Source organism: Cryptomeria japonica, chromosome 7, assembly GCF_030272615.1.
Source record: "Cryptomeria japonica chromosome 7, Sugi_1.0, whole genome shotgun sequence".
In the NCBI taxonomy this organism is placed as follows: Eukaryota; Viridiplantae; Streptophyta; class Pinopsida; order Cupressales; family Cupressaceae; genus Cryptomeria; species Cryptomeria japonica.
In genome coordinates, this window is record NC_081411.1 from 731366512 (window position 1) to 731381165 (window position 14654).

A 14654-nucleotide genomic window follows, 5' to 3' on the forward strand; every position below is an offset into this window, starting at 1 on the left:
GATTAAGATCAGCTGAATAAGCTTGTTGTTGTTGCTGAGATTTAATATTAGGATTTGGCAGTGGTTGAGCAGGCAACTGCAATGGCTGCAGGAGGAGGCATTATTGCAGGAGGTTGTGGTTGTTGAATAGGCTATTGATAACCAAAAGATTGGGCAGTCCATGGCTGACTCCCCCTCCATTGAGGAGTAGGTTTCCAATTCCCTTGAAACTGACTTCCTTGGCCTTGAGGCGGATACTAATTCCCTTGTGGTTGTTGTCATTGTGGTATTTGATTAGCAAAATGTTTCCCTTGGCCTTGAGAACCATACCAGTTTTGATAATTACCAAGATTTTGAGCATATGGTGGTTGCCATTGGTTATTTGGTACATAAGAATTTCCACTATAACCAGAAAAAGAAAGTGGATCCAGAGGCATACCTTGTCTTTGGAAATTTGGCCTTCTTTGAGCAACATAGAATACTTTCTCATCCTCACCTTGTATTGGATTGAAGTCAGGAACCTCCACATTTGCAACCATTTTACATCTACAATCCTTCTTTCACTGTCTACAATGAGGGCAAAATTCTGAAAGAAATACATCATCTTCTTCATGCTTCTTCTTAGCTACAAGTGTATCCAACTAAGTAGCCATATTATTTATGATGTCCTCCTTAAATTCCTTCAATAAATGACTAAGTTCCATTCTAGAAACTCCAGTACCAGATACTGATAAAGGTGTTCCTGGCTTGAAACACCTATTCTTCTTAGAAGAAGATCTGGAATACTTCTTGCAAATTTGTCCTATTTTAGCCCAAATGGACTGTGTAATATCACCTCCTCCCATAAGATCTGAAGAATCAGTGCATTCATCACCGATTCCCCTCAAAAATATCAACTTGAGGGAATCTTCATTTAGAGTACTATGTTTGGACTTCTTGACACTAAACAAAAACCTCTCTAGATAATCTTCAAGACTCTCATCTTCCTTCTGTGTCATTCTAAAGATATCATCCCCATGATGATCAGTGTCTCTACAATAATCTTTATATTTTGCAAGAAACAATCGTTTCATCTCATCCCATGTATTGATTGTGCTACTACCCAAGCTCATAAACCATCTTTAAGATGATTCCTTCAAGGTTGCAGGAAATATTTTGAGTCTACAGGCATTTGTAGTATAGTCAAAACTCCTATAGAGAACAACAAACTCAAACAAAAATGTGTCTGGATCCTCTGTCACCAATCCATAAAATTTAGGGAGGGAAGAAGCTGGAATGTTCTTGAGATTGGCATTATCATGCTAATCAGATATGGGGAACTCAAACGTTAGGTCTGGTGGTGGTGGTGGGTTATTTCCACCAGGAGGTGGGTTTCCTTGCATTGGACTTGTGGGGGTTGTTACTATATGAAATTCTTCTTCCTGAGGTCCAAAGAGGAACTGAAGACTACCTTCTGGAAATTCAGATTCAGGGTGATTCAAATTCTCTGGGGTTTGATAAAGTTCAGCAAAAGGATTTATATCTGAGGAATTATTTTCTGCATGATTAGGATGACTGGGCATACATCTACCTAGAACATCTCTTCTTCGCCTATGCATGCAGATTCATGAAATTTTTCGAACAATCAGGTATGCCAAAAAAAAAACAATTAACTGAAAACTGAAAAGACAATAACCATAATAGGTTCTTAGTTTGACACCATCCCCGACAATGGCACCAAAAATGTTCAACCCAACAATAAGAATAATAACTCTAGTTGAAGCCTCAACCCGAAGTTTGGACATTCATTTGGTAAAGTCACTATTTCCATAGCTAGTGTTGATTTGATTGTCAACTCAGGGACGTAATACTTGAAATGGGTCTGCACTATATATGCACTAAGTTCCTACAATAGCTATTCTACATTACTGCAGCAATTAACATTATGCGGAAAAGGTAAACAAGAATGGAAACTATGAAAAGGCTACAAGAAGACTTCTGGATAAACTCATAAAAGAAATACTGGATAAATTCAATGCTGATAAACAAAAGTTACTTTGTTTTGGCTTGGCTGGAGGAACAATCAATGGATATGTTTCTAGTGGTTGCCGGAACAATCAACGCAAGAACTTCTACTATGGCTAAGGAAAGAAAACTAGTTTTAACAAATGCACAGGAACACTCACCAAGTGGGCCCCCTTGGATGAGTGATACCAGGCTTCCCAGAAAACAACTCTAACATATCAGAATAAAATAATTTTATTCATCGTTCTTGAAAATCATTACATGATTCAATATAAACTCCAAAATGCTTATAAAAATCTTCTACTCTATATTTCTTTTCTTTTTCTGTCTCCCCCCAGAAGAAGAGGAGTTTATTACTGAAAAGAAATCAACTACAATAGACAACACAAATCACGCCGAGAAGAAGAGGCGGATGATTTAACCGATAAAAGATATGACTGGAGTTATGTTGTAGGAGATGTGGATCTAAACCGAACCATAGTTGTAACATACTGTGGTGGTATTTACAACTTCAATGCCTACTTAAGTTAGACATTGGTAGTATCACTTGATTGTTCCACTTATGCGTCCCTTACGCTTGCTCAGCTCTTCTACGGTTTGATATTCAGTTATCACTTATGTATCCTTCCCTTCAACAGGCGCGATAGGAGAATATCCACCACAACATCATTTATTACCTGCACTACAAAAGAAATAACATACAAGAACATACATACGCATTTTATTTAATCAACTCATCTATTAATTTCACACATGATCTTGCCCTAATAATCTGCATGGCAACAGGATTAAATCACATGGCTACAAGAATAAATGGCATGGTTGCAGGAATAGACTAGCAAAGATAAAACATGATTTAATAAGTTCAGACTTAACATATGGAATACATATAGTCAGCTTTCAATATATCACTACTACTATGCAAACCAAAAGATAACAAAAACTCAAGAGTTCTGAAGATAAAAATATGACAAAGTCTCAAATCATCATTGTTTACTGTTAAGCTGTTGTAACACTCAACCAGTTTTCTTATGAGCTTTTATCTTGATAGTGGTATTTCATTGATAAGTTTACTTTGTGTGAATGATATTGAGATTGGGAAAGTTTGTATCAGTTTTTCTATTTACTGATTCAACCCCCCCCCCCCCTCTCAGTAATCTACCAGATACTTATTCTTTCATCATACCATCAAGTTCATCCTTGAGGATTATGTCTTCGGGTCCACTTCTCAATTCAGGATCACTTTATTAATACAGTCAAGCAATAAAAATGCTTTGTTACAATAGCCAAGCTTCACCTGCATAAGAATTTCTAACAATCTCTCACAAAGAATTCTCCTACTTTTCAAAATTCTCTCCACCTCTGAATCACTTAAATGATTTTACAAAATTCCTCATTTGGGAATGAATTTACAAATGCCCATTCCTCCTTTATATACATAAAAATATGCTTAAAACCATAAATAACAAATATAACCCCTTATAGCTCTCGTACAATGCATTTATAGCCTTTTCCTATTTACAAATTTGGCCCTATGTTCAAATTTGGGGTTGGTTTTAAAAACTTAGCCTTATTTAGTATGGGTTGCTAGGATAAAAATGATTTAAATAAAACTGACACCTATAATATAACAAATGGCTTTGGTGGCATAACAGTGCATGCAAGTTTTGTTAAAGGGTCATTTGGGGGTTCGACCCCCGCCGACCACGTTTTAAAATAAACTATTGGTGCTAACAAGATAAAGAAATCGACCCCGCAAAATTCACAAGGAAGTTGTTTGGCTTGCTGGTGGAGGCTTAGAATGGTATTGGGGAGGTTGCAAGTTTGAACCTCCTCAACAAACTTTTTAACAAACCAAATTTTTTGTTTTTCGAAAAACAGATCCTTCGAATCATTCCTCCCAATTGAAAAGCTTTTGGACCTCCAAAAGTCTATTTTTTACATACAAATAAAGTGAGAGCTTTTTTACCTCACTTGTCCAGTATCATCTATACACCCTGTTGGAATTCTTAACATCTGGCTCATCACAAACACAATGAAAAATGAAATAGCACTGCTCACACAATCAACTATAAATCCACCATTATTCATTGTTACATCCATCATCCACATAGTAACAACTAGTAGAAAAAGAAGCAACAACACTGAGCAAACTAAGGAAAAAGTATCAACACTCTAGATCTCCTATACTGAAACATCATTAGAAAATGAATTCTTTCAAGCCCTCTTGTACCATCACTGACTAAAGACTTGATTCTGCTTGCAATTGATCCTCACATCTTGTTGTCAGTGATATTCAGTGATGTCTGAACATCACTAACTGCTATAGACATGAGAGTCAATTTATTGCTCGCATTTACAATCATTTTCAAACGCCCTATGTTTACAATTGATCCATCATTCTTCATGTGATGAGATTTCACAATGTATTCAATTCCCATTATGCTCCTTGTAGAAGATAGCTTTCTTATCATATAAGTACGGGCTACCCAGCACAATCCCACAAATATCAAGTGGAGCCACATCAAATTCAACCTCATTTATTAACTTAGATGTTGTTGAAAATCTTTGATTACATTGCTTAGTTACTCGCAATCTATTATCATTGCACACCCAACCTAATGGATAAGGTTTCTTATGTGGCTTTGTTTCCAATCCCAACTGTTCAACAACTTCTTCTAAAATTAGATTAATTTGGAACCCACTATCTATCAGTGTATCAATCTTAGTGTTCTTATAAATCACCCTTATATGAAACAATTCACATCTTTTACCATCTTCAAGAACAACACAACTTTTAGAAGTAGAAGCACATGAAACATCAACGACAAAATCATTACCAAAAAAAGATTTACCTTTCAAACCTACAACTGATATATTTGTTTCATCATCAAAATCTAATCCCAGATCTTGAACAACAACTATGGACTTCTTCTTTCCTTTGTGATCCTTATTAAACCACTTTGGTTTCAATTCCAGATGCAATTTTCAACACTTCGCATCTTTGTGCCCTTTCTTCTGACAATGTGAACAAGTAGACTTTTCACCTTCCTCTTTCTTCATAGTAGTTATTTTCTTACCCTTCTTATTGCCTTTAGGAGGAACAAATTCCTTCTTTGAATTGAAACTTATGTTTCTTTCACCTGCTTAAATATGGGTTGCTTGTACACACTTCATCAAAGCTAGATGGACTAAACATCAAGATTGTATGTTTCAAATGTGAATGCAATCCACCTATATATTTTAATAAAGTTTCTTGTGTATAAAGAGGGATACCAAGAGTAAGTGCTTTCTTCCTAAACACCTACGTATACTCTTGCACCGTTTATCCTTTACCCTGTTTTAGATTTTTCCAGTCCATAACAGCTTGTTGCATATAACCCAAAGGATAAAATTGTTTGGTGTGGCAGACAGGGAATGTGGTTGTTTGGTGTGGCAGAGCAGTAGTCAGATCAAATAGGTTATTAGTACAGATTTGGGGGAAATGAGATATATTAGTATGTACAATATCCAGATCTAACAAGCATACAGAACAGTATTAAATTTTTGTCTGCTCCCAGATAATCGATACACTTGCTAGACAAATCAGGTTTCAAACTCTAAAAGAGAATGTTGGTTTTCTCATTATACAAAGCAGGGCATAGTAGAGGAGCACAAAACTTATTTGATAAACATAGCAAAATAGAAAACACCATTAAATTGCTGCAGCAAATGATTAATTAATTAATTATTAAATCTGATACAAATAGTTATGTATTAACAAACAGGAAACTTTGAGTCAGAAAAATGGCATTGCCCAAAATAGGGCATTCTCTTAATAATAATCAGACCTCAAACAAATATTATGAAAATATATTAAGGTAGTGGACAAAGTAGTGGACATATAAATGCGAAAGTGAAAACGGACATTTGGTTTCATAAAGCAGTGATCATTTACATACAAATTTAAAAAAAAAATACTAATGTGTATTAATATAAAATATGTTACATCATACAAAAATATCATCAGGCAGGTGAAATAGTCTATACATTTAGAGTGAATGCATACATCCTTATTTATTTAAAGGACAAATGAATAGCTACAGAACATCACTAACATAATACTGTGCACACAACACATAAAACCCAGAAAGAATACATAACTACCTAAATAGGAGGAAGTTGTTGAAAGACTCTATGCACTCCACAATACACTCAGGTCCATGTTAGAATGTCCAACACAAATATAGAAGAAAGATGTTCCCCAAATAGCGATGCCTACCATTGCTAATGCTAAATCATTGATAATGGTAGATGTTGTGTAAAGGGCTCGTGCTTTAGATGTTGGATTTTTTAAACCCCTTGACTGCATTTTTCAAGGTTAGGATTAAAATCCTACCTTTGTTTTGGCAAATCCATACAGGGTTTGTAGATTGGACTACTATTCGCGAATTCATTTCAGTTTGAGGGTACATGTATTGAAAGATATCAAGATTGTAGTCAAGTGATGCCTATGCAGTAGTCTAACCATCATTTATATTATGAGGAAAATGCACCAATTTCGGAAGGTGCCAAAGAAGAGATTCTACAGGTCAATGATATAGTGTAATCGTTGGCTTCTTTTCATGACACATTTTCGGTAGTCTTGTTTACTTCTCCAGTTTCATCATTGTTGGGGAAATCACTTGCCTCTTCCACATTATTATCGTAAAGGGAAAACAAGATTGTTGTCATATTAGAAAATTTAAGGAACGTTTTGGCCGAGAAGAGCAAAGTGATTATGTTTACAGAAAGGGGTGCCATTGCCACTATCGTGCTTTATTCTGCCTATTCTTGATTACTATAAATTTATGGTCTTTAAGTCGGCAGAACATACAATTTTATGTTTTAATAGAAAATGCTTGTTACCCACTAGAGTGAGGAAAGCTATTATGTTTAAAATTTACTAGAAAGTTAATAGCACAGTTTTTAACTAGTTTAGGGAAGATGCACAATAAATGAATATAAAACCATTAGGCTAGCACATTTTATCTTTTGATGATGTTTACAGAACAAACGTTTTGACAAACAAAACCATTGATATGCAATGTACGCTTTGGCAAATGGAATAGAAGAATTTTAAGGTTTTACTTGAGCAAAGAAAATTTGTTGAAAAAGAGACTTGCATTATCTAAATGCGATACGAACCAGACATTTCTATGAAGGATGCCCTTGTTTCCATGTATGAGGAATATGGGAATGTCAAGGATGCATACACATAAGCTACCTAAGTAGCAACAGGTCCTCTCCACTGCATGCCCAAAATGAAAACCTTTATCGCCAGTGTCTGAACTTTTGATTTTGAACATTTACAACAATCTTTGTATCCATATCCATTAGAGCATCTCTAGTGCCCTGCACAAGTTCTGAGGGCATTTTAAGCTTCCTAATAAAAGATGGGAATAGAAGGTGTTGTAGGTGTTGAGAAAAAGCCTCTTTACATAGATCCTTAACCTAAAACCACATAAATTCAACGTTTAACGAGTTTTCAATGAAAAACCAACATCACAAACTAAACATGTTTAAAAGCAAATATTCAACTCACTGCTTTTTCAATCATCATCTATTCATTAGAAATTATTGGCAGAGACCTCTGGTACTAGAAATGTGACGGTGAAGAGTGGTTTGGTGTTTCAAAATGCTGAAACAGGTTTCCGGTTTGCAGGAAGTTTCCCAAAAATCACTGCATTCTTAGGGTTTCACTTGCCTCTGCCACGCGTTACTGGAATACAAATGCAAAGAGATGGGTGGACGAAAATAGCAGGAGGGACTGACAGCAACAGTGATGGTATGTCAGAATATGCAGCCTCCTTTTTGGAAACCCAACACCTTTATTTCGCTGCCCTGCCTTGTTAGTAGTGTGTTCTCTCTTATAGGAAACTGTAAACAATTCTGAATGCATCTGTCAGCTGTGTGCAAAGCCAATCAGAGATTGCCAACATACCGTGCACCAAAATTTTAACTAAAAATTGAGCAACTTTTTTATAAAGCATAGTTAGAAATAAAACTATGCAAAACTTTCGGGCAAAGTTGATTGGCTAAAGGAGAAATGATTAATCATTGTTTACTGTTTGAAGCCTCTGCTATATTTTCCTACAGGCAGAAACTAACAAATATAACCCCTTATAGCTCCTATATAATATGTTTATATCCTTTACCTATTTACAAATTTGTTGGCCCCTTGTTCAAATTTGGGGTTGGTTTTAACAACTTAGCCTTATTTAGAATGGGTTGTTGAGATAAAAATGATTTAGAAAAACTTTGAGAAATGGTTTCGGTGGCGTAACAGTGCAAGAAAGTTTTATCAAAGGGTCAGTTGGGGGTTCAACCCCCGCTGAAGATGTTTTAAAAATAACTATCGGTGCTAACAAAGTAAAAACACTGACCCCACAACATTCACAAGGAAGTTGACTGGCTTGTTGGAGGAGGCTTAGAATGGTAATGGGGAGGTTACAAGTTCAAACCTCCTTAACAATCATATTTTTTTGTCTATGTCTTTTGACAATTTTGAATATTAAAAAAATTATTTTTAATTTATAAAATAAATATATTTACTCTAGAAACAAAGTAAGTTTAATCTTTATCAATATAAATCTACTTCAATGTTTTATTTCTATATGTTTATCTATATCTCTCTCTTGCCTTTTCTATCAACTCTGTATTAAAAAAATTGTTTTTAATTTATAAAATAACATATTTACTCTAGAAACGGAGTAAGTTTAATCTTTATCAATATAAATCTACTTAAATATTTTATTTCTATATGTTTATCTATATCCCTCTCTTGCCTCTTCTATCAACTCTATTGATATGAACTCAACGCATCACGTTCATTGTCTTATAAGAGGCTATACTAGTTTATTATAATTTAGTCTAGATAACACTCCTATAAATATGTATTGAACTAGAATGAGAGTGTGGAATATAGAAGCAATATTATTTTGTGTAGAAAATTTTCATGTTTGGCTTTTATGATTGCTCATATACCTTATATTTTTCACATTAATGTGCTTTCTTCACATCCATCTTTTTTTGGTTTGATTTTGTAAATGTTTTATATGTATTTATCTCTTCTATAATTCTAAAGATTTAAAATTGACACAATACTCTCCTCTAAGATTAATTTAGGAAGCATTTTTATATGCTTGTCTTCTTTTCATTTAGTATCAAAATAGAGGGTTTTTACAATCCAATAGTTATACATTTCCAAACCAATTTTCTTAATAATTTCCAATCCGTTCCACTCACCGCTTGAGTTACGTCCTTGCCAGGTTTTCTTATCATACAATTCCACGCCACGTTTTCATTCGCATTCTCATCTTGATTCCGCGTGAACTCTACGCGCTAACGACGTTCGTGGAAATTCAATACAACTAAAAAGGCCCTACCAACATAACTTTTCCTAAATAATATCTATGTGGTCAGAATAATAGGAATTAATTGCAATTAAATAACTGGATTTGAGTTTTATTACGTCAATGGAACTCGTGGTCGTTGGCACGTTGCAACTTGCAAAGAAGTTTCCTCCACTGCATAAGCCTTGCCTTTATCCTCTTTTTATCGTTTAAATCTCCCAATTGCTTCATGGGACTCTATGCGTGGTGTATCCGTGGACAAATTAAAAACTAGTTCTTCGTTGCTTCATATTGTTCTGCTAAATGGGTTCTCGTGTTGTTTCTTGTAGGGCATGTTTGCCAGTGAGTTTGCTCTGCACCTTGCTATTGGTGCAGATTTCCTGGGTATCTTGTTGTCCAGAAAATGAGAAAAAATCCCTTTTGGATTTCAAGCGAGGCCTTCACGACCCGTCTGGTCGACTGAAGACTTGGAATAATTCCACTGACTGTTGCCACTGGGAAGGAATCCAGTGTGATAATACAGCAAAGCATGTCATTCAGTTGGATCTCCGCGATCCATTCGCCAACAATCCGGCTATGGCTCAGCAGAATTCTACCTCTGATTTTCGTTCCGAGATCACTAGGCTTTCTGTTGGGAGTAATAAAAAAGACGTTCTTTCTCCTCTGTTTTCTCTAAAGATGTTACAAGTCTTGGATTTGAGTTACAACAACTTCAGTGGTGTTGGGTTCCCTCAGCAACTCCACACGCTGAAATTTTTGCGCTATCTGAGCTTGTCAAATGCTGGATTTGGGGGAAAGACACCTAGGGAGTTGGGCAACATGTCCACCTTGCGCTACTTGGATCTTTCCACAGATTACTACATTTCCTCTTCCTCCATCACAATTGAAGACATGCAGATGTGGATAGGAAACATGAGGGACTTAGAGGTGCTGCTGCTCGACGGGGTCAATATGATGCAAGTGGCAAGCGATGAATGGGGCAAAGCTATCTCCACCATGCACAGCCTCAGGCGTCTTCAAATGTACAACTGTATGTTGTCTGGCCCAATTCCCCCTTCCCTTGCAAATCTCACCAGTCTAACCCACCTCCAACTTGGTGGCAATGCTTTCTTCTCGTCCATACCTGCTCCCTTACATAACCTTTCCAGCCTGGTTTCTTTCAAGCTTAGCAGCTGTGACCTCAATGGTTCCATCCCTTCTGATCTGTTGAGCCTTCCAAACCTGCAAGAAGTTGACTTCTCTGCCAATCTGGATTTGGGAGGGAATCTTTCAACCATTCTGCCGCGAGACTCTACCAGGCTTAAGAGCCTTGTTCTTACAACAACGAATGTAGGAGGAGCTATTCCAGATTCAATTGCCAACATCTCTTCGTTAACTCTCTTGGATCTCTCGAACTGCTTAATCCAAGGTCAGCTTCCTCCCACCATTGCTAATCTTACAGGACTTGTAATGTTGGATATCTCTTATAACATGTTAATAGGAAGTATACCATCCTTTGGCGCTAAGCATCCATTAGGAACATTTCCTTTAGCCCTTATCGATCTTTCATACAATCAGTTGGAGGGCAACATACCCTCTAAGTTGTTCGGTGCATTTGGGAAGCTCCGTTATGTTCACTTGAGGCAGAACCTATTAACCGGTGCCATTCCATCCCATGACATGAATTTTACCTCCCTCGCACACCTTGATATGAGCTACAATAAACTGAACGGCACAATTCCTTCCTTGGCCAACACCAAGTCCCTTGTTCTGCTTGATCTGAGCAATAACCACTTGATTGGCAAAATTCCGGCTTCCGTTTGTCAACTACTTCACCTTGAGACGCTTGATCTCAGCAACAACCTGTTAACAGATGCAATACCTGACAACATTTCAAATCTATCTCAACTGAAGGTACTTTCCCTAACCTCTAATCGGTTGAGCGGGAACTTTACAGAGTCCCACCTTCATAATTTCTCCAGTCTGGTATCTCTAGACATTTCAAACAATGCGTTAACTGTGAAAGTCAGTCCGACTTGGGTTCCCCAAAACTCGTTTAGAACATTGAAATTAAGATCATGTAACATGGAGGGTAAGTTCCCGGCCTTCTTATCAACTCAAATTCAAATTTCCGATCTGGATTTGTCAGACAATAGATTGTGGGGTAATATTCCTGCGTGGATATGGGATTCCCTTCCTCTTCAAAAGCTCAACCTGTCTTATAACAGTTTTACAGGCGATTTACTTTCCAAGCTAATGGGGCTTAAAGCATTAAAGATTCTGGACTTGCATCACAATAACTTTCATGGTCCGCTCCCGCTTCCTCCTCCTTCAGTGGTTGCGTTAGACCTGTCTGAAAATCACTTTTATGGATCCATTCCAGCTGAAATTGGCGAGTATCAATTTAGTTACCTGTCTCTGTCTCAGAACAATATCAGTGGTAGCATTCCATCCACAATTTGTAAAGGGGGGTTTATAGAGATTCTGGATTTGTCAAATAATCGACTTACAGGTAAGATTCCTCCAGGTTTTGTAAACTGCAGTTATCTTGAGGTATTGAATTTGGGGAACAATTGTTTGGAAGGTGAGTTGCCAGCGGAGTTGGGAAACATGACTTCGCTACAAACACTGAAAATCAGGAGAAATCGTCTAAATGGAACTCTGCCAACACTTGCAAATTGTAGCCAGTTGCAGATATTAGATGTGGGAGACAACATACTGACAGGGAACATTTCTTCAAATTGGATTCTAAAGCTTCCTAATCTTAAGATTTTGATCTTAAGATCAAACAGATTCGAAGGAAATGTACCTGCTGATGTAAGCAAGTTACTGCATCTTCAAATATTAGACCTTTCAATGAATAGTTTTACAGGGATCATTCCGGGCAACATTTCAGAGATGAAGGGTATGTCAAATGTCTCAGAGTATACAGAATTCTTTGAGTTTGAGTTTGGGTCGATAAATGGCTCAAAATATGTAGAGAAAATAATCATCAGAAGCAAAGGATTAGAGCTAGAGTATGTGAAAGCTTTGCGTTTGGTAAGATGCCTTGATCTATCAAGCAATAGATTATCAGGTCATATCCCTCAAGGCATGGGATCTCTGATTGGTTTGATCATTCTTAATATTTCAAGAAACCATATTGATGGTGGTATACCCAAGTCCTTGGGAAACATGGCACAGCTGGAGTCCCTTGACCTCTCGCGAAACCAACTGTCTGGAGTAATTCCTAGTGAATTGCAGCTTCTCACATTCCTAAGTTACTTGAATCTGTCATACAATAATCTTACAGGAATGATTCCTATAGGGGGGCAGTTGTTAACATTTGAAGCCTCATCCTTCTCACATAATTCAGGTCTATACGGCTTACAACTGAAAGAGTCATGGTCGCCTTCGCCAAAGGATGAAAGCAAGCCAAAGATGAAAGAAGGGGTGAATAATGATGCTGATACAAGTGATGTAGAAGAGGATGTGTTGTGGGGACTGGCAATGGGACTGAGCTTTGCAGTTGCGTTTAATCTTGTCATTGGAATTTTGTTTTGTTCCAAAACACTGGGCAGAAGATGCTTAAAGTTGATGGATCGCACCATCGTTTATCTCTTTGAAAGATTCAGAAACTAAGGTGTGTTAGCAGTTTGTTTGCTATAGTTTAAGCTCTAAGCTCTCTCCTCTCTCTCAATTTGCTAAATATTTTCCTTTCATGTAGTAAAGCTGCCAAAATAACATTTCATTTTTTCGTTTTTTTTAAAGTTCGTTAGCTAATGTTTTAGAGCCTAGTAAGCCGAGTCTAACAAGGCCTTCTCCAACGCAGAGAGTGTTGATAAAAGTGATGAATAAGATGACACGTGGTGGGGAGTGCGAGTGGACTCAGCTTTGCATACATTTGATCGACCGCACCGTCGGTTTTCTCCTTGGAAATCTAAAAACTTGAGTGTCTTTCCTGGACATGTGATACAACTATAGAAGTTTATTAGCTTACTTTTAAGCTTTTCTCTCTTATTTTGCTCAACATTTTCTTTTAATGAAGGCTGCTAAAATAATACGATCGCATTTATCGTTGTATTGAGTAGATCTGTTGTAAATTTTTGTTTCTGTAAAATTTGATTTATATTTTACGCGGGTAATATATCATACTAGTATTTTAGGGTAGATTAAGATAGTTATAATGATAAAAAAAATTAAGATAAAATTGAGATTCATAATGAAATAAAAATAAATGTTATTAAAATAAATCAAAAAATAATAAATTTATCTAGTTTTAAATTTGATGAAGAATGTTTTTGACAAATATTTCGATTGAATTGTTAGTATATTAGTGTTCAATAAATAACTAGATAAGTGCATTCATATTAAAAATATATATTTATTGTTCAGCGTCACATTCACAATTAAGGAACCAATCTACACACCTATGGATCTAAACTTCATTAACTTTGGTGTATAGCACTTGATTTTCTTGATGTCATTAACCTTGCTCCTTATATTAACTATATCCAATTAATGCAATTTTTTGGACTATGAAATTGAAGTACTCAATTTGTAGGCTATAGACTTTTTTTGTGGGGAAAAAAAAATGAGTTGTTAACATCACTTCTAGGGATACATGTTGCATAGATCTTTTCAAGATCTACAATAAAAAAATATAAAGGGTCCCAATGGCTTCCTAGATCAAAATTTGTGACTTTTAGAAGTTGGGCCTCTTACATAAAAAAAATGTTAAAATATATAAAACATAGAAACAAGCTATAATGTTCAAGTTAGTGAGTGGATTGTAACACACATATGATAGTTGAAAGGAATGCATTATTTTTAGCTCATCTTAGGATGCGAGTGTTGGTTTTCTAATTAAGTATTTGAGAACTACTTTTCTACGTGGTTTTATCTCATAATTTTATAATTAACATTTGATGATTCCGTGTAGTGATTCTCTTATTAATAGGATGCTCAAGATAAAACTCTTGATAGTGAGTTTGTAGGTACTATAATGCTCTTGAAGTTACACCAAATCTTTGGTTGGTGATACTCCTATAAAATCTATCTCTACGAGTGTATTATACCTACTTTAGATTACTAAATAATACATTGAATTACTTTGAAGAAGGGGTTTTCACCTTAAAGGCTTTCCTCACATACATCTTTGTTGTGGTAATGATTTTGTTGATTTCTTATATGCATTTATCCTTTCTATAATTGTGAATATATCTAACCGACACAATACTCTCCTCTAAGATTAGTTCAAGAAGAATTTATGTGCACTTGGCTTCTTTTCTTTTAGTATCAAGTCTGATCACCTTGGAATTTCTAGATATTAGGTAGAGG

The 14654-nt window shown here is 36.1% G+C and overlaps 1 protein-coding gene across 1 annotated transcript; it reads left to right on the forward strand.

Moving 5' to 3' along the window:
• Nucleotides 1-9505: 9505 nt before the first annotated feature.
• On the forward strand, nt 9506-13440 carry LOC131074604 (receptor-like protein EIX1). The gene is made up of 2 exons (XM_058011248.2): nt 9506-12957; nt 13147-13440. The coding sequence occupies exon 1, from the start codon at nt 9660-9662 to the stop codon at nt 12954-12956; it is 3297 nt and encodes a 1098-aa protein (XP_057867231.2). The 5' UTR covers nt 9506-9659; the 3' UTR covers nt 12957; nt 13147-13440.
• The last annotated feature ends 1214 nt before the right edge of the window (nt 13441-14654 follow it).

What these genes read in the sequence shown, in the direction of transcription:
- LOC131074604 (XM_058011248.2), top strand. Translation starts at nt 9,660, where the DNA reads ATGGGTTCTCGTGTTGTTTCTTGTAGGGCATGTTTGCCAGTGAGTTTG.